Source organism: Dipodomys spectabilis, unplaced genomic scaffold (genome assembly GCF_019054845.1).
Source record: "Dipodomys spectabilis isolate Male_0828 unplaced genomic scaffold, ASM1905484v1 ptg000006l, whole genome shotgun sequence".
NCBI lineage: Eukaryota > Metazoa > Chordata > Mammalia > Rodentia > Heteromyidae > Dipodomys > Dipodomys spectabilis.
Genome location: NW_024870683.1, coordinates 21,697,168 through 21,719,392, shown reverse-complemented (window position 1 = coordinate 21,719,392; position 22,225 = coordinate 21,697,168). Strand labels below are relative to the sequence as shown.

Here is a 22,225-nt window from a genome sequence, read left to right as displayed (position 1 = left end):
AATAATTAGCTAAAGTGGAAAGCGAGCCCCTGGAGCCACATCATGAACCACGGAGACTGTTTGAGAGCTTCTTCCCTGCTGTTTGCTGTGGGGATCCAAAATTGCTCTGATCCTGAACCTTCCATTTTCAGGCCAAGAAATGGATTCCCTGAGGAGCAACATGAATTGCTCACAGCTGGGCAAAGGAAGGACTGGCAAGAGCAAGGTAGGGCAAAGCAGCATGCCCACAGCCGGGGGTGGGGAAGATGTGCCACCATCCTGGGGCCCCAGGCACCCGCTGCCCCTGTCACCCGCTGCCCCTGTCACCGGATCTCGTGTGCCAGCTCCACACATTTCCAGTGCTCCACCGGCCTCTCGTTCAGTTGTAGCACTGTGTCCAGCTGCTGCAGCCCTGCCCGCTCTGCTGGGCCCCCTGCAGGGACAACGAAAAGTCATACAGGGCTTCCTGCAAGCCCAAGACCCGCTCTAAGGGCCTGGAGTCCTTTGCTTCCATCAGGACCTCAAACAAAGACCACCCTTTTTCTGTTTCTCCATCTGGAAAATGAAGGTTTGAGCTGGGTGGCTCTCGAGGGTGCACCCTCTGCCAGCACCTCCCCTCTGCCTATCACCTTGGTTCTGGCCAGCTATGCTTTCTACTCTTCCACCCAGGGCCTCCTAGCCCACTGAGAGCCCATCTCTGTGCCAGCCTCACACACTTTATGCATTCCTCCTCCCCCGTTCATTGACCTCCAGCCCCTGCCCATCCCTAATGGGCACAGAGACCTTCCTGATCACTGAGCCTGGCTTCCGCCTGTAAGATGCGCCTCTTCACTTATGAAAGGAAAAAGGAATGGCTACTTCTAATTAGGCTTGCCACTGGATAAAATATCCATTTCAAATGGAACTCACAAATAACTCATTTGTTTCCAGCAGTCATTACAGAAATTTGGGTTTCGTTTCTGTTCAACACCAACTGGGAATCAAAATGTAAGAGCCTATTTTCATTTTGATAAAAAAATAAAAAGGAGTGAGTCTATCTTCATAAACCTCAGTTTCATCTGTGGTTATTTAAAAAAATAATATTATTCTTTGTCTTTTGAAAACCCAAGAGGACTCTTTGCTCCAGAGTGGGGCTCTCTTTCTAGCTCTATCCTGTGCTATCAAGGCCAGGTGCTGGTGGGGGAGTGGGGCTGACACTTACCAGAATCCACAGCTTGTACTCGGACCGGAGAATCACAGCAGATAGTGAAGCCAAAGCCATCCTTGCCCCTCGGGATGGTGATCTAGGACACAGCCCTGCCCAGTCACTCCCAGGAGCCACAAGGCTGGGAAGCCCACAAGCCCCACCCAGAGCCACCCTCCTTTCCACAAGAACCAGAGCCAAGAGGAGCTGGCCAGCTCCTCCCTGTCCCTATCGGAACGAAGCATCTTGACACCAGATTGTGGACCTAGCAGGGAGGCTGAGAGCTCAGGAGGTAATCCTGGCTGCCATAGGAGAGGCCCTGGGAAGGGTTATTTGCCCTGGAAGCTACAGCACTCTAAGGAGCTACAGCTCACCCTCCATTTCCCCCCACGATCCACTGCCTGCCTCACATTCCCTTCTTCCTTTCTCACATTGGTCTCAGGCCACTGGCCCATGGTTGGCTCTGTACTGAAGGCCCAAAGATAAAGCCATCTGCTGGCTGCCATCCTAGAACACTGAGGAGGGAAAACTTTGATGCACTCATTTAGCCTCAGGCCAAGGGTCAGAGGAGGAGTGCTAGGGTTCAAAGGCAGTGTTGGCCAAGGCCACAGGCAACTGGTGGAAAGCTCCCAGATGAGGAGATTGAGGCAGAGCACAGCCAAGTCTCCTGCTAAACCTGCACTAGCCAGACTTCACACTGCCTTCAAGGGCAGGGTGCATGGTGGGACCACAGCCCCGACTTTCAGAAGACTAATGAAAAGGACTTAACATTTGGGATAGTCTTTTCAAACCATCACACAAGTATTGAGCTCCTACTATATGCCAGGCTCTGTGGAGGTACCAAGGCCTGCCAGAGGACAAGACGGTGCGCAAGTCTCTTCAAAGCAAAGCAGGGTTGATAACAGTAGAGCAAAACAGGAGGACTTTGCTGTGACAGCACAAACTGTCCTTTGTGCTCTGACTCTAGGTAACAGGCTAGTGTTTGCTAGAGACTCAGTGAAAAGAATCCTGAAGTGAGCTCGGGCAGCAGTGTTCCTCCAGGAGGATGTGATGTAGAACATCCTACATGAATAGAGCCGGGCTCAAGAGGCACAGGGAAGGTATCCTGGGCAGGTGGAGGAAGAAGCCAACTCAACAGGCCTGGAAAAGGTCAAGGACTTTGGCCTTGTCTTGGGACTACTGTCTCCTTCCTAAAGAGTTGTCTCATAGGGCTGGGCACCTAATTCACCTGTCACCTGTCCCAAGGGCAGACATGAGAAATAGGAGGGGGCAGAGATCTAGGGAGACTCAGGGCCTTGGAAGCTGCTGGGGCCCCTGAGGCTCTGCTTCCCACAAGCCCTGGGCCCAGATTCAAAGCAAGTTTGTAAAACAGGAAATCTGACAGACAAGGGGAAGGGGGAGGGGGGGCAGGAAAATACCCTGTTCCCATAAGAATTCTGGGAAAACACACAGCTAAGACAGGAAGAAGAAAAAAAATGGAAAGAAAGAAAAACAAACTGAGGAGTGAGTGTGGAAAACTAGAGGACAGGAGTGGCCACTGATCGCAGGCCTGCCTGAGGCCTGGAGAAGATGCCGGGAACCTCAGCCACTCCGTGGGACCAGCAGGGACTTTTCGGGGGACCCCCAAGCCACACAGAAGTCTTCCTAGCTTTTTTTTTTTTTTAGTCCTACCTCACAACAATGCCATGACCTCTCCTGCCTGGAGATCAGGCCCCAACCGGCCCTGGGTTCTGGACATGGGTTTTGAGAGGTGGCCCCAGGTGTGGGCCTCAGAGTGAGCTTCAAGAACCTGGTCCAGGCAGGGCCAGGAAACCTCCCCACTCCCACCCAACTTCTAAGAAGCAGCCTAGAGAACAACCTAAGCAGCAGGTGGACAGAGGGGTGGTAGGAGACAGGCATCATGAAGCAAGCGGATCTCCTGGCTCCGCAAGAGGGTTGGACTCTGACAAGGAAGCAGAGCAGAGCCCTGGTGGTCATGCTCACAGATTGCACTGAGGGCAATATCCTAAGCACCTGTCCATCACTGCGCCTGAAGGGAAAGGCAGCTTTAGCACGCTCACTTTTCAGAGAAGGAAACCGAGGCCTGGGACTTCTGACATTGCATATATGGGGGCAAGGAGGCAGCCCTGCCCTACTGTGTGGCTCCTTTACAAGGGGTAGTGCTTGCTCTTTCCAGTCCAGGAAAAGCAATGCTACTCCTCCCAGGCCTGCGCCATATCAACTCCTCTCTTCTGCCCTCCTGCCTGCTCTCCAACGCTCTGTCATGGCTACACTTCTGTTGCCAGATGCCACAACTTACTGGACACACCCTAGATGCAAACACTGGGCCCTATGCTTCATAGGCATCATCCTTATTTTACTATACCTATTCTAGGAAGAGGGAAACTGAGGCTTAGATGGGTAAAGTGACATGCTCAGGGCCACAGCTCAGAGTAGAGTTGGATTTAAACCCTGGTCCCACTTAAAATTTGGCACTCTCAATCTGCATTAGTGTCTAACAGAAAAGCCATCTTGAACCTCTGAGTCTGAAATCCTAAGTCCAGTCCACCTTAGTGCCTGGCCCCACTCTGACCACACTCTGGTCCTCTGATCCCTGGGGAACAAAGAGACCCTGGACCTGTCAACTTCTCACCCATGTCCTCCCTGCCTCGCCACTCTGCTGTCACCGGGGATTTTCTATCTAGCTGCAGGAGGACAGGGAGTAGAGCGGGGCTGTAGGACAGGACCTGAGAATTGAGGAGAACTGGAGGGGAAACACTTGGGTCCCCGAGCAGCAGACACTGGATCAGGGAGCACCTCTGGATCTATCCCAGGAACCTATACGCTGCCTATAAGGGGAGTGAGAGCCTAGCTCCCAGTGTCATCATTGAAAGAAGCAGAGGGACCACAATTTTTTTTTAAATCAAAACAATTTTTGTGCTCTTTTCCAGCTTGGACATTTCCAGAATCTGTACAAGAAATGTCTAGATTCATCCTCCTTTGGCCCCTTGTAGAAGGAAAGAGAGGGAGAGAGGGAGAGAGAAAGAGAGAGAGGGAGAAAGAGAGAGAGAGAAAGAGAGAGGGGGAAGGGAGAGAGAAGAGAGAAGACTCCTTCTTGGGCTGGGATGTATCTCAATGGTAGAGTGCTTGCCTAGCACATTTGAGACCCTGGGTTCGAGCTGAAGAAGAGAAAAGAGAAAAGCCTCCATATTGTTCATGAAAAGAAAGGCCCAGGGATTAGCAGTAGTTACTCTCCACCCTGCCCCAACTTCCAAGACTGGGGTCTGAGAAGCCAGACCCTTTCAATGAAGTTCAACTCCAAAGCCACTGGAGTCCTGACCCGCCTTGAGGGGACCAAGCTGGAGGAAGAGAACCACGCCTGGGTGTACAGAACTATCTGCTCTCACTCCAAGCACATTGCAATACACACAGAGGGTAGAGCAGGCACGGCTGTCCCATCAGAAGTTGGGAAAGTTGGTAGAAACACTCAGCTGCTTAGCCACCAAGCCATCTGCAGTCCCAGACCCGAGATGCCTTTTTAAATGGACACTCCCTCCCCAGAGAAAAATAGCAGAAAATTAGCTGGATCATCAAAGAGGCAGCCTTAGCTGCTCTAATACAAGGTAGCAGGTAACAGGCTACACCTTGGGCCCAGCCCATGCCTCTACAGAAATGTGCTTACAGAGAGCTGGAAGAGGCATAAAAGGTCTTGTAGAGAGAAAGAGAGAGCAATCTTGCTGGGGCAAGCCCCCCCCCATCCTCAAGACCCCATAGGTCCCCCCCCAAGGGGGCCATACACCCACCTGGCGGTAGCGGCGCTCGGAGCACACCTTGCAGAGCCCATTGAAGCGGTTCATGGCTGCAGGTCTTGCCTGGGCTGCCGCCCCATGAAAACCCCGGCTCTCCCCCCCAGCAGCGGGAGCCCACACTGCGCCCGTCAGCCTGGCATGACCGCCCTGGGAAGCCCGCCCCGCAGAAGAATGGCAGGAAATCACCTCTCACCTCCCCAAGCCCTGTCTGCACTGTGTGCCTCTGCAGATAAGCCCGAAGGCTTCCTGAAACCTCAGAATGACAAGGAAGAGGGAGAGTTTTATATTAAAATTCCTGTCAACTAGTTAGTATTCCCCAGGCCTGGCGGGGAGAGGGCGCCTTTGTTCTGGCTGCATTCTCCGCCATGGGCCACTTTGTGAGCCCAGTGTTCTCACAAACACCCCACACTGCCTGCTGGAGAGGAACCCAGGCAGAAAACACGCCCTGCTCCACAATGGCACCGCCTCCCCTGCATGTCCCAGGGTCCCTAAGTACAAATCCGAGAAGGGGGGGGAGGGGAACACAGCCTGGAGATCTGGCTATGCCTACAGACACCCCATCTTAAGCCAGGAACACAAAACACTTGGAGGCTGAGACCCCCGTGCCAGGGGGTTCCTTGCAAGAGGGCTGCAGGAAAGGTCTGATGGCTTGTGGACCATAAAGTCAATGTGGAAGGGGATCTAGCATCCTCATCTTGCCAATGAAACACCAAGGCCTACAGAGGTTAAGGTCAGATGCTAGGACACTCTCCAGGCCCTGTTTCCTGCCTTGCAGCCCTAGGATTGCATCCTTCAAATAGCACAGGGTGAGCCCAGACCCCTTGCCTACCTAGGAAGCCCTTGAAAATCCCAGCCACCCACTCATGTCCTTATGACAGAGGCTGTCCCCTGGTTTGGTTGCAGTGTGACTGTGGGCAAGTAACTCAGGGGGTTTGTTTGTTATGGCATTACTGATGGTGGTGTCCCTTAACTTTTTTTTGCTTGAGGGTAGTACTCTGCCACTTGAATCACAGCTCCACTTTTGGCTTTTTTTTTTTTTAAGCCGGGGGGGGGGGGGCGGTAGTGGAACTTGAACTCAGGGCCTGGGCACTGTCCCTGAGCTCTTTTGCTTAAGGCTAGTGTTCTACCACTTTGAGCCACAGCTCCACTTTTGGTTTTCTGGGCTGGCTTCAAACTGTGATCCTCAGATCTCAGTCTCCTGAGTATCTAGGATTACAGGCATGAGCCACCAGAGTCTGGCCACTTCTGGCTTTTTGCTAGTTAATTGGAGATAAAAATCTCACAGACATTCCTGCCCATTCTCACTTCAGATCCCCAGATCTCAGCCTCTTGAGGAGCTAGGATTACAGGTATAAACCACCAGTGCCCAGCCTAATCCTGCCCTCTGGGAACTGGGGCTGTGTGCAGAACCATGCACTGGGAACTGTGGCTATGTGCAGAACCATACATGAAGTAGGATGTTCCCAAGCCCACGAGAGCCCTGCCGTGTCCATGTGACTCCCACACCTCACCATGAAACTCCCAGCTCACTGTCATTTCTGTGCTCAGCACACACAGAGAAAAGGTACAGAGGGTACAAAGAAACCTCTCTGAAGCTTTTCAAACTCCATTGAAGCAAGTTGCTCTAATACTATATTGTCCAATACAATGGCAACTGACTAGTCAGGTGAAATCAAAATTAGTTACAATGAAATAAAAAACTGACATTCAGTTCCTGGGTTCCTCAAGCCAGCTACAATGGAGTGTTCAATAGCTACAGGCAGCAAGTAGCTATTGCACTAGACAGAACAGCTCTAGACTGGACACTTCACATGAGCCAGACCTTGGACAGACTCACAACTCTGTCCAGTACCCAATGCCAGATGAGTCCACACAGGTGTGAATGCTTTGTGAATAATAGGGGAGCATTTAAATAATGGAGCCAATGAGATAAATACATTTTCTTTTCTTTTTCTTTTTCTTTTTTGGTCGGTCATGGGGCTTGAACTCTGGGTCTGGGTCCTGTCCCTGAGCTCTTCAGCTCAAGGCAAGTTTTCTACCATTTGCGCCACAGTGGCACTTCTGGTTTTCTGGTAGTTAATTGGAGGTAAGAGTTTCACAGACTTTCCTGCCCAGGTTGGATTTGAACCACGATCCTCAGATCTCAGCTTCCTGTGTAGCTAGGATTACAGACATCAACCCCTGGCACCTGGCTGAATACCTTTTCTTGACTGCAATACCCTTATAGGTAAGATGTCATGAAATATGGGGATATAGTATCCTCTCAGCTGGACCATACACAGGAGACAGCAGGGCACAGTGTTCTCAGGAGATGGCCACATCTACCTCATTCCAGGCCTCTACCTCTTATTGGCTCTGTGATTACAAACAGTGACCTAATGCCTCTGACCCCATGCACCCCCTCATCTGTAAAATGGAGCAGTGACAACCACCACAGGGGTAGCAGCCGGGATGAGGTCAAAATAGCACTTCAGAGGCTAATCAATAGCTAGGAGCTGATATTTCCTTCTCTAAATTGTTAGAGAAGATCGTGGATCATCTGCTCTGCAATGAAATCTTCCCCCCATAGGAAGTTTCTGTCCAGATTTAAAGCCCTTGTGGAGGAGCATCTACCAGGCTCAGATTCAGCCTTTCCCTGACCTCAGCAGGCCTAACCTGAGAGGCTGACTCAGCCATGGCACCATGAGGAATAGCGGCCTTCAGACCTAAGGGAAGGAGAGGATGAAGCATCTAGAGGCCAAAAGTCAGTAAGATCTAGTTGCCTCCATTTTCTGGCTCTCTCCACACTCCACCAACAACCCAGGAAAAGCTTCTCTTTCACTATGAAATCCCCTAGGAAAGTCAAGAATTCTCCCTTCAGAATGCAGAAGTTCAAACAACAAGGGCAACACACAGATCAGAACCCTGGAGTGAGCCTCAGGTGCTACCAGCCCCGGACAAGTTTATCCCCAACCTACCTGGAGTTTCTCCCCATTCTCTGTGTCTTCACTTCCTGGCATTTGTAGCAGTGCATCTACAAAGTGACACAGCACAGTCAGAAAAATTTCTGTTAGCCAGGTATGGGTGGCTCACAACTGTAATCCTAGCTACTCAGGAGGCTGAGCCCTAAGGATCATAGTTCGAAGCCAGTTCAGGCAGGAAAGTCCATAAGATTCTTTTATTTTTTTTTTTTTGGTTGGTCGTGGGGCTTGAACTCTGGGCTTGAACGCTGTCCTTGCGTACTTCAGCTCAAGGCGAGCACTCTACCGCTTGGGCCACAGCACCACTTCTGGTTTTCTAGTGGCTTACTGGAGATAAGAGTCTCACAGACTTTCCTGCCCAGGCTGGCTCTGAACCACGATGCTTAGATCTCAGCCTCCTCAGTAGCTAGGATTACAGGTGTGAGCCACCAGCACCCGGCTATAAGATTCTTATCTCTAACTTCCTAAAAAGCTGGAAGTAGAACTGTAACTCAAGTGGTAGAGTGCTATCCTTGAGCAAATAAAGGCCAGGGATAGCACTCAGGCCCCGAGTTCAAACCCCAGGACTGGCAAAAGAAAGAAAGAGCCAGGTGTTAGGAACAGAAATTTGTTCAATTTAATGACTTCCATGTCTATGAATGCCTGATGAATAGGTATTTTGTTTGCTTTGATAACCCTGTTCTTACAACCCTCTAAGACTGAAAATAAAAGCCCCCTATAAATAAGAATTTTATTTAGATATACTTAACCCATTAAAGAAGATCATACTTGGCTGGTCTGAGACAAAGCTTGTCTTTTCCAAATAGCTTTACATGATCATCGACTTTTGGGTTAATTCACTAGATGTTGATATTAAATTCTAAGATACAAACTTATTTCCTTCACTACATCCTTAAAAATACTAAATTCTAAGCACACTTATGAGTAACTTATTTCTTTAAAATTCTTTGTAAAATTGTGGCATTGAAAAGAAATATTTAATAGGTAGTGATCAGAAAATTGTTTAGCTCTTTGAAAACTGTGAATTTAGAATCTCAAGGCCAAATAATCATTAAAGATATTTCCAAGTAGATTAGAGATAAACATAAACAACAGCAAAAAAAACATGTAACCTCATTTTGTCTCTATTATACGAGTCAACAATAAAATAAAAGTACTTATTGAAGCCTGGCACCAGTGGTTCATGCTGTAATCCTAGATACATGGGAGGCTGAGATCCGAGGATCAGGTTCAAAGCCAGCCAGTAAAAAAGTCTATGAAATGCTTTAATTAGTCATCAAAATGACAGAAATAGAACTGTGGCTCAAACAGTAGAGCATCAACTTTGAAAGGAAAACAGAGACAGTACTTAGATCCTAAGTATAAGTTCCAGTACTGGCACAGACACACATGTAGCATGTGTACACATGCACACACACATACACGCAGTGCTCATTATTTATTTTCAAATTTGAAGATAAAGTAGATCACTAAGATCTTACATGAGGATGGAAGTAGGAAAGCTACAGGGATCTATCTCACTTGTAAACTCAAAAATGGGAACAACACTACAACAAATCAGTGGTCTCTCCTCTCCTTTTCCCATATCCTGCTCAAGAATCACATTCCTTAGAAAAATAACACAGCATGTTTGATTATTCAGAACCCTCTCTGAAGAGCCAGTGCATTAACTGGATAAATGCATTCTTTGCTTCTCCACATTTCACAATATTTGATTTAGGTATAAACTAAGATTATACCTAAATTGAAGGCTTAAGAGGTTAAGAGTAATGTTTAAAGCAGAGAGTGACTTGTCACTGGTGGTCACATCTATAATCCTGGCTACTTAGGAGGCTGAGATCTGAGGATTGCAGTTCAAAGCCAACCTGGGCAAGGACGTCCATGAGACCCTTATCTCCCACTAACCACCAGAAAACTGGAAGTGGAGTTGTGGCTTAAAGTTGTAGAGCGCTAGCCTTGAGTGAAAGAGCTCAGGGACAGTGCCCGCCCAGGCCCTGTTCAAGTCCAACCACCAACAGAAGAAGGAAAGAAGGAAGGAAGGAAGGGAGGGAGGAAGTAAAGAAGGAAAACTAGTTTCTATTGTCATGTGAAAATCAAGTACAGCTAACCCATGTGCAAGGCTTGGTGATGGATCCATAGGGCTACCTGGGCCACTCCTAACCTCCAAGATACAGTGATGCCCAAGGCTTGGGACAGGAAGGCAGTTAGAAGCTAAAGCTGGACTATGTATAGGGACTATGAAAGGGACTGAAGACAGGTCCCAGGGGTTCATGTAATAGTAGTTATTCAGGAAGCTGAGATCTTAGGATTACAGTTCAAAGCCAGCATGGACAGGAAAGTCTATGAGACACTTATTTCTGGTTAACCACAGAAAAGCCAGAAATGGAGTTATGGTTCAAATGGCTGAGCACCAGCCTTGAGTAGAAAAAGAAGAGATAGCATCCAGGCCCTGAGTTTAAGACCCCATACCAGCACACACAGAAATAAAATGGTACAGAGGGTGGGGGCAGGAATAAAATCCAAGTCCTGAGCTTTAGGGCTCTTGGAAGGGCTTGCCTGCAGAGGTGGACAGTCCAGTGACCCCAAAGCAGTCCAGAGGGGCTCCCTGAGGGTGGTGGGCTATACATGCAGGGTCAGGTCCATGTCCTCTCCAAGGAAAAGTCAACCAGATAGAATGTCATGGCCAAGTGTAGCCTGCAGCTTGCATGCTAACAGGTACTTATGAACAGTCCCTAGACCCAGTAGCCTCACAGGACCTGGGAGGCAAGCACCACAGAACAGGGACCAACACTACCACATAGGAAGGGGAGGGGGCAGCCCAGGTGGGCTCTGAAGGGGTGCTCACACACCTCTTGCTGGCCGGAGCCGCCGTCTGGCCACCTTCAGATGCTTGGTCCGGCCCAGGTCCTCCCCCAGCAAATAGTACCAGCCATTGATCTCCTGTTATAAGAAGAATTGATGTATTCAACAAAGGAGGCAGAGGAAAAGGCACAAGAAGGTATCCACCAACATCCTCCCCGATATACACACACACTCACACACAAGTAGTAAGTAGCTGCACCCAGAGACACAGAGCAGCACACCCCCCCCCCCGACCTCCCCAAGGCTGCTGTGACTGCCCCTTTAGACACCTTCTTGACCTCCAGGCAGAGGTCATTTCCTCCACCAAATCTCCACAGTCTCTCATCCAAGAGGATCACTGAGACTTACCTGCCTGCTCTTTCCCACAGCAGATTGTATACCAGCTCTTGGACATGCCTGACAATGAGCCTGGTACATACAGTAAGAGCTCAATAAATGTTTGTTTGTTTACAACAAAGGGGAAATGGGTGAAAGACTGATGGAAACTGGGCCCTGGTTGTTCATGCCTGAAATCCCAGCTACTCAGGAGGCTGAGGTCTGGGGATCATGGTTTAAAGCCAGTCTGGGCAGAAAAGTTGAACAGACTCCACCTCCAATTAATCAGCAAGATGCTGGACTAGCAATGTGGCTCAAATGGTAGAGCATCAGCCATGAGCAAGCAAACAGAGCACAAGGCTCCAAGTTCAAGCCCTGGCACCAACACTAAAAGAAAAAAAAAGTAATGATGGAAAGGCCAAAATGCAGGCATCCTGAGGCCCTTTTCCCAGGGGAATGAAGCAGAGGCCACAGTGAGGCGATCATGAGGACAGATACACAGCCACCCTTCCCCTCTTCCCGCACTTCACTGTAGCAGAGCCATGCAAAAGGCTACAGGGCATTTCTAAGGATGCTCAAACGGCATGCATAGCTCCCTTGCTCCCATCTTCCAGTTGGGGTACAATACTGAATAGACGTAAAAAAGGGCTGGAGAGCATGTGGGAGGCTCTCCAGATTCTAAGTCCTCTCCTAGCCTGACGACAGTGCTGTTCCCTTGGCCTCCCACACCTGGACCTTCATCCAGGGGAGGTCAGGAGCTCTGTGCTCACATGTGTGTGTGCGTGCACATGCATGTACACACACACACACACACACACACACACACACACACACACACACACGGACTTTTCAACATCCTTTACAACAGATATTACAACTCAGTACCTCCTGCGAGGCCTTGGAGCTGTCTGGTGAAGGGGACCTAAACCCTCAGCCAACAAGTCTTGGTGGGAGACCAAGCTTTGGTGGGGTACCGTGTCACAGATAGGAATTCCATTCAAGGATTTTCAGGGGAGGCCTGCCAACAGCAGCCCAGGCCTGGGGGAAATGGCACTCCAGAGGATTCCCACGGACCCACCTTGTCTGGAGTCAGGAGAGACTTCACCCCAAAGCTCATACAGCCAATGAGAGCACGTTGCCTGGGGGAAGAATACAAAGTCAGTACCATGCCTGGCCAATCCAGTGATTCTGCCATTAAGTGTCCCACGTGGCTTAGAACACTTCCACCACATCGGCTCACTTGTCCTCCCTTTTCAAGGTGGACACTGAGGAGTCCTCACGCGTTTACAGAGGAAACAGTCTTAAAGCTAGATCCCTTCCAAGGTCACAAGACTAGCCAGTAGTCTGGTCTGGAGGAAACCTGAGCTTTCTAGGCCTTGGTATAGTACTCTCTCTACCACCACAAAAACTTAGAACCAGCCATGCACTGGTAGCTTACATCTATAATACTAGCTACTCTGGAGGATGAGATCTTAGGGTCTCACTTCAAAGCTGTGAGACTCTGATCTCCAATTAACCACCTAAAAGGCTGGGAGTGGGAATGTGGCTCAAGATGTAGAGCACTAGTCTTGAGTGAAAAAGCCAAGTGAGAGTACAAGGCCCTGAGTTAAAGCCCCAGTACTGCCACAGACACACAGACACACAGAGACAGAGACACAGAGACAGAGACAGACAGACAGACACACACACACACAGAAACTCAAAACCACCGTATGGCGTTTTTCACTGTCTTGGTGCTGGGAGAATGGGAGAGTTGGTCCTCACAGGGAATCTCAGCCCCTACCTGAGCTGAGGATGCTCAAGCAAGAGGGAAGGGATAGGAGCATGGTTCAAGAATCTTTGTTTCCGGTCCAGAAAGGGCCCAGGCAGTTCTTAGATGGCTTATTGGCAAAGTTCCAAGCACACCCTGACACACAAAAGTCTCCATGACCCATCTGACCTGGCTGCAGGCAGGGGAGACAGGCGTGAACCAAGTTCAGACTCACAGAATGTCAGACTGTGGCAAGAAATAGAGTTCGAGCTTGGCCTTTATTAACAGGAATCCAAAATTCCTGAAGAATCTCCACCAATCCAGGACTGATTAACACCTGACAGCTTGTAATAATGATGACAGCGATTAATAGTAATAGCATGCAAAAAACTTGCCATGCTGAAGAAAGTTTATAAGGCTGTAATTAATAAAGAAGAGTTCTACATATACACACACAGGGAGGATCACTAAGGATTTTTCTTTCCTTTGATTTTACACTGTCTTTGCAGTTTTGAAAGAAATAAGTACAACTTTTGTAATTAAAAAAAAGCAATAGAAATGTTTCTTTAAGTACTTCTATTGCACCACACCCTGCTTTATCTTCACATTAGAATTCTTTGTGGGTTATTTTAGAATTTGCTTTTTTTTTTAATTTCCCCTGTACTCTCTCTTACTGCTTCTCCCAGGTCACTCTCCTTGATACACAGGTTTAGTAACTACCAATGAAGAGACATCATAGATATTTAGTTGAATTTGACATCGGAAAAGCTCCCAGAGGCAAGGGGTTGCTCTGTCCTGTGAAACAAAGATCAATGCCCACACTGGAATAATTGCCTAGTTAGGTAGTAAATGCCCTCAGGTGTGCTCCCCACCACTGCCCAGAGGGTTGCTTGTTCTATGGTTGCAGGGCCCCAAGCAGCTCTGGTCAGCCATCACTAAAGAGCCTACCTGGCATCTGGACTCCAAGGCTTGAACCTGGGGATCACAACTCAGTCCAAGGAGGAGCCTGGAGAAAGTTCTCCAGAGATCCTGCAGGCCCCTCACCCACGCCTGCCCCAGGCAGGGACCAGGGATCTAGAAGGTCTCTATAAATACATATTGTTTGGATTTTCCAGAAAGGTTGGCAACTTACCACCTGACAATCCCAAGGAAGACATAACTAGCTCTCCCAGATGGCTGAGTCAGGGGCAGGGATGAAGGATGCTAAAGGGCTGGTCCTCAATAGAGAACCACCACCTCCCTATCAGCCCATGCTCTGAACCATGGCCATGAGGCCTCTGTATCCATCTGCTGTTTCTCACCAGCTGCCTTCCAGCTGTGCCTCCATCTGCTTCTCCTCTTCCTAGCCCCCTCCCATCACACAAGGCCATATTAACGCCTACTGCACAAGAACCAATACAGTCACCCCAACAAAGCAGCATCTCCTCAGCCACCTTCCCTAGCCCCATTGCCCTAAAGAAGCATTCTTCCCTCTTGGGAAAAGCATCACTAGTGGGTGGCAGCTGCGGCAGCAGCTGCAGCCAGCACACAAGCAACAGACACTCCTAGAAGGGCCACTGGGGCCAGGACTTCTGGAGAGTTTGCCAAGGTCCTCCTGCAATACCCTGTTTGTCAGCACATTCAGGAGGCCCTTTGGATGGTGTCTAGATGCTATAGGCTCTGCTCTTTTGCTGGCTGTGGCAAGTTTTTATATCCTCAGGCTAGTGCATTAAGCTGTAATAAATGCTGCCTCTCCCCACTCTTCAGTAAGTGGAGTTTTTATTCCCTGGTGCTGATGTTACAGAGTGCTAAATGGTTAATAGCATCCCTTGAGCTTTGCTTCCTGCTAAGGGGCCTCCAATGATTTTATGATCATTCAGGCAGAGTAAATTGTCACAATTAATGTCCACAAGCAGGACCCTCTCTCTGAGTGTTCTGCAATTAGCTCCTTCTGAAGGCTGCTTCTGAGGACCCTATGGAGGAAGAAGACGCTTTTGCAAGCAGCCCGGACATAGAGCATATGGCAATCGACCCTCCAGTTTATCAACTGGAGGAGCCTGCGATTTCCCTAAGTGCTGAGTCTCTGAAACCACGCCTCAATCACTGCTGACTGCCAAGGCCTAAGCTTCAGGCTTGGTGCGCTTAGCAAAGGCTTGACAAATGAGGGAATTCATCAAGCCCAGGGCTGGCAGCTTTGGGCAAGGAGCTTGCAGTGTTAAGGAAACAAGACAAGCAGGCAGGAATTTCAATAGTGGTTCAAGTCATCAATACAGGACCTGCCACCAAAAAAGGGTGAGATTGACAGATGAACAACACAGGCAACAAATTCCAAAGGCTCAGGAGGCAAGAGGTCATTTAGGATAGAGATGCCTGCAGGAGGCCCCAGAAGCTGAGCCAGAAAGAATGAGAACAAGATCATTTTGGACAAACACTGTGTGTGTCTAATCTCAATTAAATTTTAATTTGATGGCTTAATTTTGAGTATCTATTTTTCCAGTTATTTTTTTCCCCTTAGACTCTGTATCTGTCATGAGCTTTCTGACACAAAGCCACTGTCCGTTCCTAACATCGAGTACAGGAAAGAGGATGCCTACGGAACTCAGAACAGGACTCAGCACATAGCAGACCCTCTGTAAATGTAGATTATATATTGTATATAGATTGTACATTACATTATAGATTATGCATTATATTATATATGTGCATATCTACATAATACACATTTTTAACTTGGTATATGTCACTATAATTCCTACAAGATTGTTTTCTGGCTACAAGTTCTCCCCTGCTCCACCTCCATAGTACTAGGGATTGAACTCAAAGCTTCATACTTGCTAAACAAGCACTTTCTACCATTTAAGCCATGCCTCCAGTCATTGCTTTGTTTTTTGGATAGGGTCTTGTGATTTCACCCAGGCTGCTAGACCATAAGTCTTCTACCTCTATCTCCTTAGTTAGCTGGGATTACAGGCATGAACTACCACATCTGACCAGTCACAAATTCTAGCAGATGTTATAATTAGTACTAGAAACTTCAGTTTGCCTTTCACCATATCATTGAACAGAACCTCTAGATAGCTTAGTTATATATTCAAAGCTATTAAGGGGCTACTATTGCTTTCTAAGTGTGATGATACTGTTGTGGTTTCTTTAGAAGCCATTCATACATACATACATATATACTCTTATACACACACACATATACAGAGAGAGAGAGGTGAGATATGAGATAAGGAGATGTCTGGGATTTGCTGTCAAATAATCTACTGATGCTGGGTGGGGACACAGGGAGATTGGCCATATATTGATAACTGATCGAATGAGGGCTCTGCATACATATAGTCTTCTATGATACTTTCTACGTCTACATACACTTTAAAATATATATAATTCTTAAAGTTCATCAAACCATATGAAAATATCTATCATTTTAAAAGACCCACAGAACCTTGAAGCTGAAATAAACCTTACAGGGCACTGCATTTTGTAGACAGAGAAACCGAGGCCTAGAGCTGGGAAGAGTCTGGGCCCCTGGCCCCAGAGCCATCAGAGTGAAGCCTGGATCTATGGCTCCGAGTCTGGGTTCTCCTCAGCCCTGCGGCCATCGCCAGGTCACTCTGATATCGTATGACCCTCCACCAGAACTTTCTGCACAGCCTCTTGTCTCTCTCCTGTGATTTTATGGCCATCACTGGAGGATCTGAGGATTCGCTCTGATCTCCTACCAGTTTCAAAATGTACACCACAAGTTAGGTGTCAGTGGTTCACGCCTGTAATCCTAGCTACTCAGGAAGCTAAGATCTTAGGCTAGAGGACATCCAGGACAGAAAAATTCCATGAGACTCTTATCTCCAATAAACTACAAAAAAAGGCCAGAAATGGAGCTGTGGTAGAGCACTATCCTTGAGCAAAAGAAGCTCAGGGTTAGTGCCTAAACCCTGCTGAGTTCAAGCCCCAGAACCAGCACACACACTCACCATACATTTGACTAAAACTGCCCTATGTAAGCTCAAAAATGCAGCGTAGAACCTGGAAAGCAAGCTACTGACGCAGAAAGGGCATAGCTTCCAAGTCATTTATAGCCTGTGTGAGGCCTGAGAACATACTGTGATGTGGTTGCAAGTACACAGCCTTGCTGCTAGACTGCCTGCATTTGCAGCTTGCTTTCTCTGCATCCCAGCAGTGCTACTTTGGGCAAATTACATAACCTTTCTGTGTCTGTTTCCTCACCTGTGAAAGAGCAACAGTGATACGCCCTTCCAATGGTGTTGTGAGGACGAGCAAGTGCATAGTCTGCGCTTAGGTGCACACTTTTTATCACGCTGAGCCAGGCCTTTAGAGGAACAACAACAACTCACATCCCTCAGGGTAGTTCTGAGGATTAAATGAAGCAGGATATAGAAAGTGCTTGGCGCAGAGATGAGCTAGTGAATGCTTGCTTCCTTTCTTCTGCAATTGTCTTTCAGGTTGCTAAGTTCAACGTCTGTCTTTCCGAGAACACAATTTGATTTGGGAGTGTACAGCATTGCTCAAGTTCCCTGTGATTCCCCTCTGTCCATCTCCATCTGACCCTCTCGCTCAAGTGAGTCCAAGAAGGAGAACCCATTGAGGAGCCTGGAGGGAGGCTGGGCCGCCCCTCATGCTGACAGCTCTGGCCCGTCTGAGCCTGCCCTGTCCCGCTGGAGCTCTGGGCTGGGACTGTGACCACGAGTCTGGCTATGTTTTATTTAATAAGGAATCTCACTTTCCCAAAATAGGCAACAAGTGGAGACATTGCCCTAGTCACGCCGCCTCCCTGGGGGCTGACTCATTTTCCCCGGGCCTCACTTTCCCTTCCAGAAACGTGACCTGCGTGACAGATGCCTTCAGCAGCTCCAGCAGCCCACTCGGCTCCTGCATGGGGAAGGACTCCTGGGCGGCATGGCCTTCACCAGCAGCTTGCTGGGCATCCAGCCGACTCTGCAGAGACCTCCACTGCCCCATCAGGGTTCCCCCCGCATTTCCCAGCTCTTCCAAGGCAGGTCCTGACCCCTCTGTCTGCCACTCATGCTCTCCCATCTGATCAGAATCTCACTTGCTGTCTTTGTGGTCATGGCTCCATACTGGTCTCATCTCACAAGCACAGAACAATCTCTTTTTCCCTACCTCCCTCTCCTTCTCCCTCTCCTTCTCCCCCCCTTCTTTATCTCTTTTTTTCTCTCTCTCCCTTCCCCTCTCCCTCTCCTTGTCTCTTTCCCTTCCCCTCTCCTCTCTTCCTCTCCTTCTCTCCTTCTCTCCGTTTCCCTCTCTGTCTTTCCCCACACACACTCTCACCTGGCTCCTCTCCTGGTACCTGCATGTCACTATATCCAAAACCCACTAACCTTCCTCTCTACACTATGTCTGGCTTAGGGGTTACCACCAGCTACTCAAGACTATCTTTAACTTCTCAACTTGCTCTCATAGTAAATAACCAATAAGTACTATTTGGGCAGTAATGAGATTTGAACTCAAGGCCTCATCCTTCTCATACTTGCTTCACTTGCTTGCTAGCTCTGCTGGCATTGTACCACCTGAGCCATGCCACTAGCCTGATTTTTTGGTTTAAGGAGAGTCCTGTGGCTTAAACTGAAGGCCTGAGCTTGATCCATGAGCTTTTGTGCCCAAAGCTAGTGCTCTACTACTTGGTCCACAGCTCCATTTTCAGCTTTTTGCTGGTTAAGTGGAGATAAGAGTCTCTCAGACTTTTATTGCCCAGACTGGCTTCAAACCTCAGTCCTCAGATCTCAGCCTCTTGAGTAGCTAGGATAACAGGCACGAGCCACCTGTGCCCAGCTTCTAGCCTGCTTTATGCTGGTTATTTTACAGATGTAGTCTCATGGACTTTTCTGCCTAGGTTGGCTTTGAACTGTGATCCTTGAAGGACTTAACCTCCTGAGTAGCTAGGATTACAGGTGTGAGCCAGCAGTGCCTGACCAGTAAGTACTATTAAGCATTGAGAAGTATCTTCCAAATAGATCCTGGTTCCCTATTCCACTCTCCTCTATCCCAAAGCATCTCTCTCACCCAAAGACCTATCACAACCGTAGACGTAGATTGTACATCATCATTGCCTTGCTCAATGCCCTCCAGTGCCTCCCAGTGGACAAATAACTTGTTTAAACGCTGGTTCCTGTACCCTGCCCATGAAGATTTGGAGTTCATTCATCTGATGCAGCACCTTGGAGCCTGCACTCCTCACAAGGGCCCTCATGAGATTTGAACACAGGACTGTGAACCACTGGCCCTGAGGAGGGAACCCTTCTCCAAAGATAACTACAGAGCCGCTTGATGTGCTTTTCACTTAACCTCCACAACCAACCAAAACCACTGCAAGTAACTCTCACTCCTCCCCTCTATTCATACCCCCTCTGCTCTAATGGGTTCTCTTCTGCCCTTTCCCTGGTGCACAAGGCACAAGAGTACAGGACTGAATCCAACTGCCTGGACTTCCATTCTGGTTCCACAGTTCACTGCCCGTGTGACTTGGAACAAGATACTAAGCTTTTTTACCTTAAGTTTAATCTTCAGGAAACTTAGGACAAAACTGCATACATGAGCTGAGTATGGTGGTGCATGCCTATAATTCAGTAGGTTGAGAGTTTTAGGCCAGCCTGGGCTATAAAGAGAGGCCTTATCTCACAAACAAAAAACAAACAGGCACCTCATGCCTGTAATCCTAGCGACTCATGAGACTGAGATTTGAGGATCGAGGTTTGAAGCCAGCAGGACAAGAAAATCCGTGAGACTCTTATCTCTAATAAACTACTCCAAAAAAAGCTTTAAGTGGAGCTGTGGCTCAAATGGCAGAACACTAGCTTTGAGGGGGGAAAAAAAATGCTCAGGGACAGCACCTAGGCCTGACACGAAAAACAAAAACAAAACCTTACCTAAGTAATACACTGTTAAGCTCTGACTCCAGATCAGACCCACAAATGCTTGCTCTTTCTCAACCATATTCTCAAGTCTCTATCAGTAACCCTCCAAACAGGACCCACTGAGTCCTCAGAACCTAGAATGTTGGTGGTAGAAAATCACAGTTGAATGGATGGATAGATGGATGGATGAATGGACAGTGTCTACATTATTATGAATATCACTCTATATCACACCTGAAAAGCAGGTGCTCAGTCAAAATAAATATGCTTTCTTCTGAAGGTTCAATGGGGTCGAACTTTTTATTAAAAGTATACTAGCTAATAAAATTTAGGACTCTAAAAAGCATCCAGGGATTAGGGATATAGTTCATCAGGAGAGTGCTTACCTAGCTTGCAAAAAGGTTCTAGCTCTAACACACACACAACACACACACACACACACACACACACACACACACACACACACACACACACACACACACACACACACACACACACACAAGCATGCAACAGTTTCCAAGTCTACACTGATGAGTTGAACGCCTTTTATTCATATAAGCTCCTTTTCAGTCTCATTCAGCTCTGTAATTGCTTGACAAATTACTGCCCCCCTCCCAATTCATCCAGATTCCTTAGGCTATCTCTGCTAACTGCGCCCCTGCTGCTCACAGTGGGCCTCCCAGTTAATTGCTCCCACTCCTCTTTCTTTAGCAGCCAGTCCTCTCGCTCTTACTCACTTCCCGGTTACTCCTTCCCTGCTCTGTACTGTCATTACTGTCCTCATCTCTTCTCCTATATCCTACCCAGGCCACAGGATCAACCTGTTTGGATTCTTCTGTCCCCTAAAACCATCCCCTCATGGGTAGCATGGGCTTATCCTACATATTCCTGCCTCCTTGACTTCTTCCATGCTGTGTCCTCCATGGAACACCTCCTGATCTTCTCTTCTGGTCACCTCTGCCCAAGTTTAAAATCTCACTTTCCCCACAAAGCCCTCCTGGCACAGCTCGGCCGGCAGCGTGCTCCCTTCTCCCCTCTCCTCCCTGTCCTCCTCCCTGCCCTTGTGACTCATTTCCTCCTTTTATTCCCACATGCAGTTCTGTTAAGACAGTGGTGACTAAAAGGGATACAGGCCTCCTAGTTTTCACAAGGTGCACAGTCCTGTGGAGCTGATTATGTGCATGTTGGTACTAGAATTTATCTCGGTACAGCACCTGAACATAAGGCCCCTTGAGAACAGAGCTCAGGTGTAGGCTGGGTGGCGCCCCTGCTGTACAACACAATGCCTTGCTGATGCCCACTGATGACAAGGTTGGAGTGATGAGGACTGGGGGGCGGGGGCGGGGGTGGGGGTGGGGGGCAGAGGGGGAAAGGCAGTGAGCAGCCTCTGCAGTTTAGTGTGGTCTCAACCACTTAGTTATGCAGAATGCACTAATTGAGCACCTTCGGTGTGCCAGCCACCTGACTGTCACAGCCCAGAGCTGGGTCTCAGTCCAGCTCAGGACATCTCCTCACCTGGTTGTACTGGCCTGGTTCCATACAGTAACCAGAAGACGCTTCTGATGGTCTTCCTCTGGGACAGGACTAGGAAGCAAATGAGATGATCAGCGTGTTAGGAGGGCCAAACTCCAGGCCAGGCCAGACCCACGGAGCAGGTCATGATTGCAAAAATTTGGAAAGATCCTGAACAGCTGGTTTTTTAAAAACAATATATACTACAAATTGTGTGGGGGATGAGTACTTACGTGCAGAATACAGTTTACATTACATTGTTAAAGGACAAAGAAGAGGTTACACGACACCATTATAAAACAATCCCATTCTGTAAACATGCCCAGAAATCCACACCCACACAAATGAAAGGAGCCCACGAGAAATGCACTTGCAGAGCTGAGTGGTGCAACTGACAGGTGTTTTCTTTGTTTTGATCATTTACATTTTCTAATTTTTTTATAATATGTGAAGTTACCTTGTGAAGTGAAGAATAATCCAAAACATTATTATTAATTTTCACTAATAGGAAAAGGCCTAGTGACCATGACCTTCCCCTTGGCCCCAGGGTCCAGAAATGGGAGAAATAAATAATAACAGCATCTCCCACACTGCTAGGCATTTTCATATTTATAGCTCCCAGCTCCCGAGATAGGTCTATTATTAGCCTCACTTTATAAATGAGGAAGTTCAGGCTCAAAGAGATTACAGATTTAAATAAAAAGGAGGCTAAGGAGGCTAAATGTCCTTCTGTCCACTTGAAAAACCCCCTCTGCTGAAGGTGAAGGCCTGATCAGAGGCACAGTGGGAAATTGTGCACACGTTTTAGGGGCTGGCTACCCCTGACTGGGCATGTCATTATGAGACCCAGCCAAGTGATATCTTCTCACTGTGGACCTCACCCTGGGCCCCCAGCCAGGGGATGAAGGACACAAGGAGGGAGAAAACAAAGACATCCTTTAGAAGTCACTATTTTTCTGCTTAGATCTAGACCTAGATCTGGCAACCCGTTTCCAGATAAA

The 22,225-nt window shown here is 48.2% G+C and overlaps 1 protein-coding gene across 4 annotated transcripts in view; it reads right to left on the bottom strand.

Moving 5' to 3' along the window:
- The window catches only part of Rgs3 (regulator of G protein signaling 3), a 127,163-nt gene that overhangs the window by 85,652 nt on the left and 19,286 nt on the right, over positions 1-22,225 (bottom strand). For 2 of the 4 annotated variants that reach the window (XM_042695468.1, XM_042695484.1), the window contains exons 5-10: positions 21,228-21,296; positions 12,166-12,226; positions 10,760-10,850; positions 7,908-7,963; positions 1,181-1,262; positions 307-412 (exon numbers count right to left, since the gene is read on the bottom strand). In XM_042695468.1, coding sequence (XP_042551402.1) covers positions 307-412; positions 1,181-1,262; positions 7,908-7,963; positions 10,760-10,850; positions 12,166-12,226; positions 21,228-21,296 — 465 coding nt within the window. Of the gene's footprint in view, positions 1-306; positions 413-1,180; positions 1,263-4,944; positions 5,056-7,907; positions 7,964-10,759; positions 10,851-12,165; positions 12,227-21,227; positions 21,297-22,225 lie in introns of those variants that run through there. The other 2 variants (XM_042695476.1, XM_042695513.1) reach the window with 1 other exon arrangement.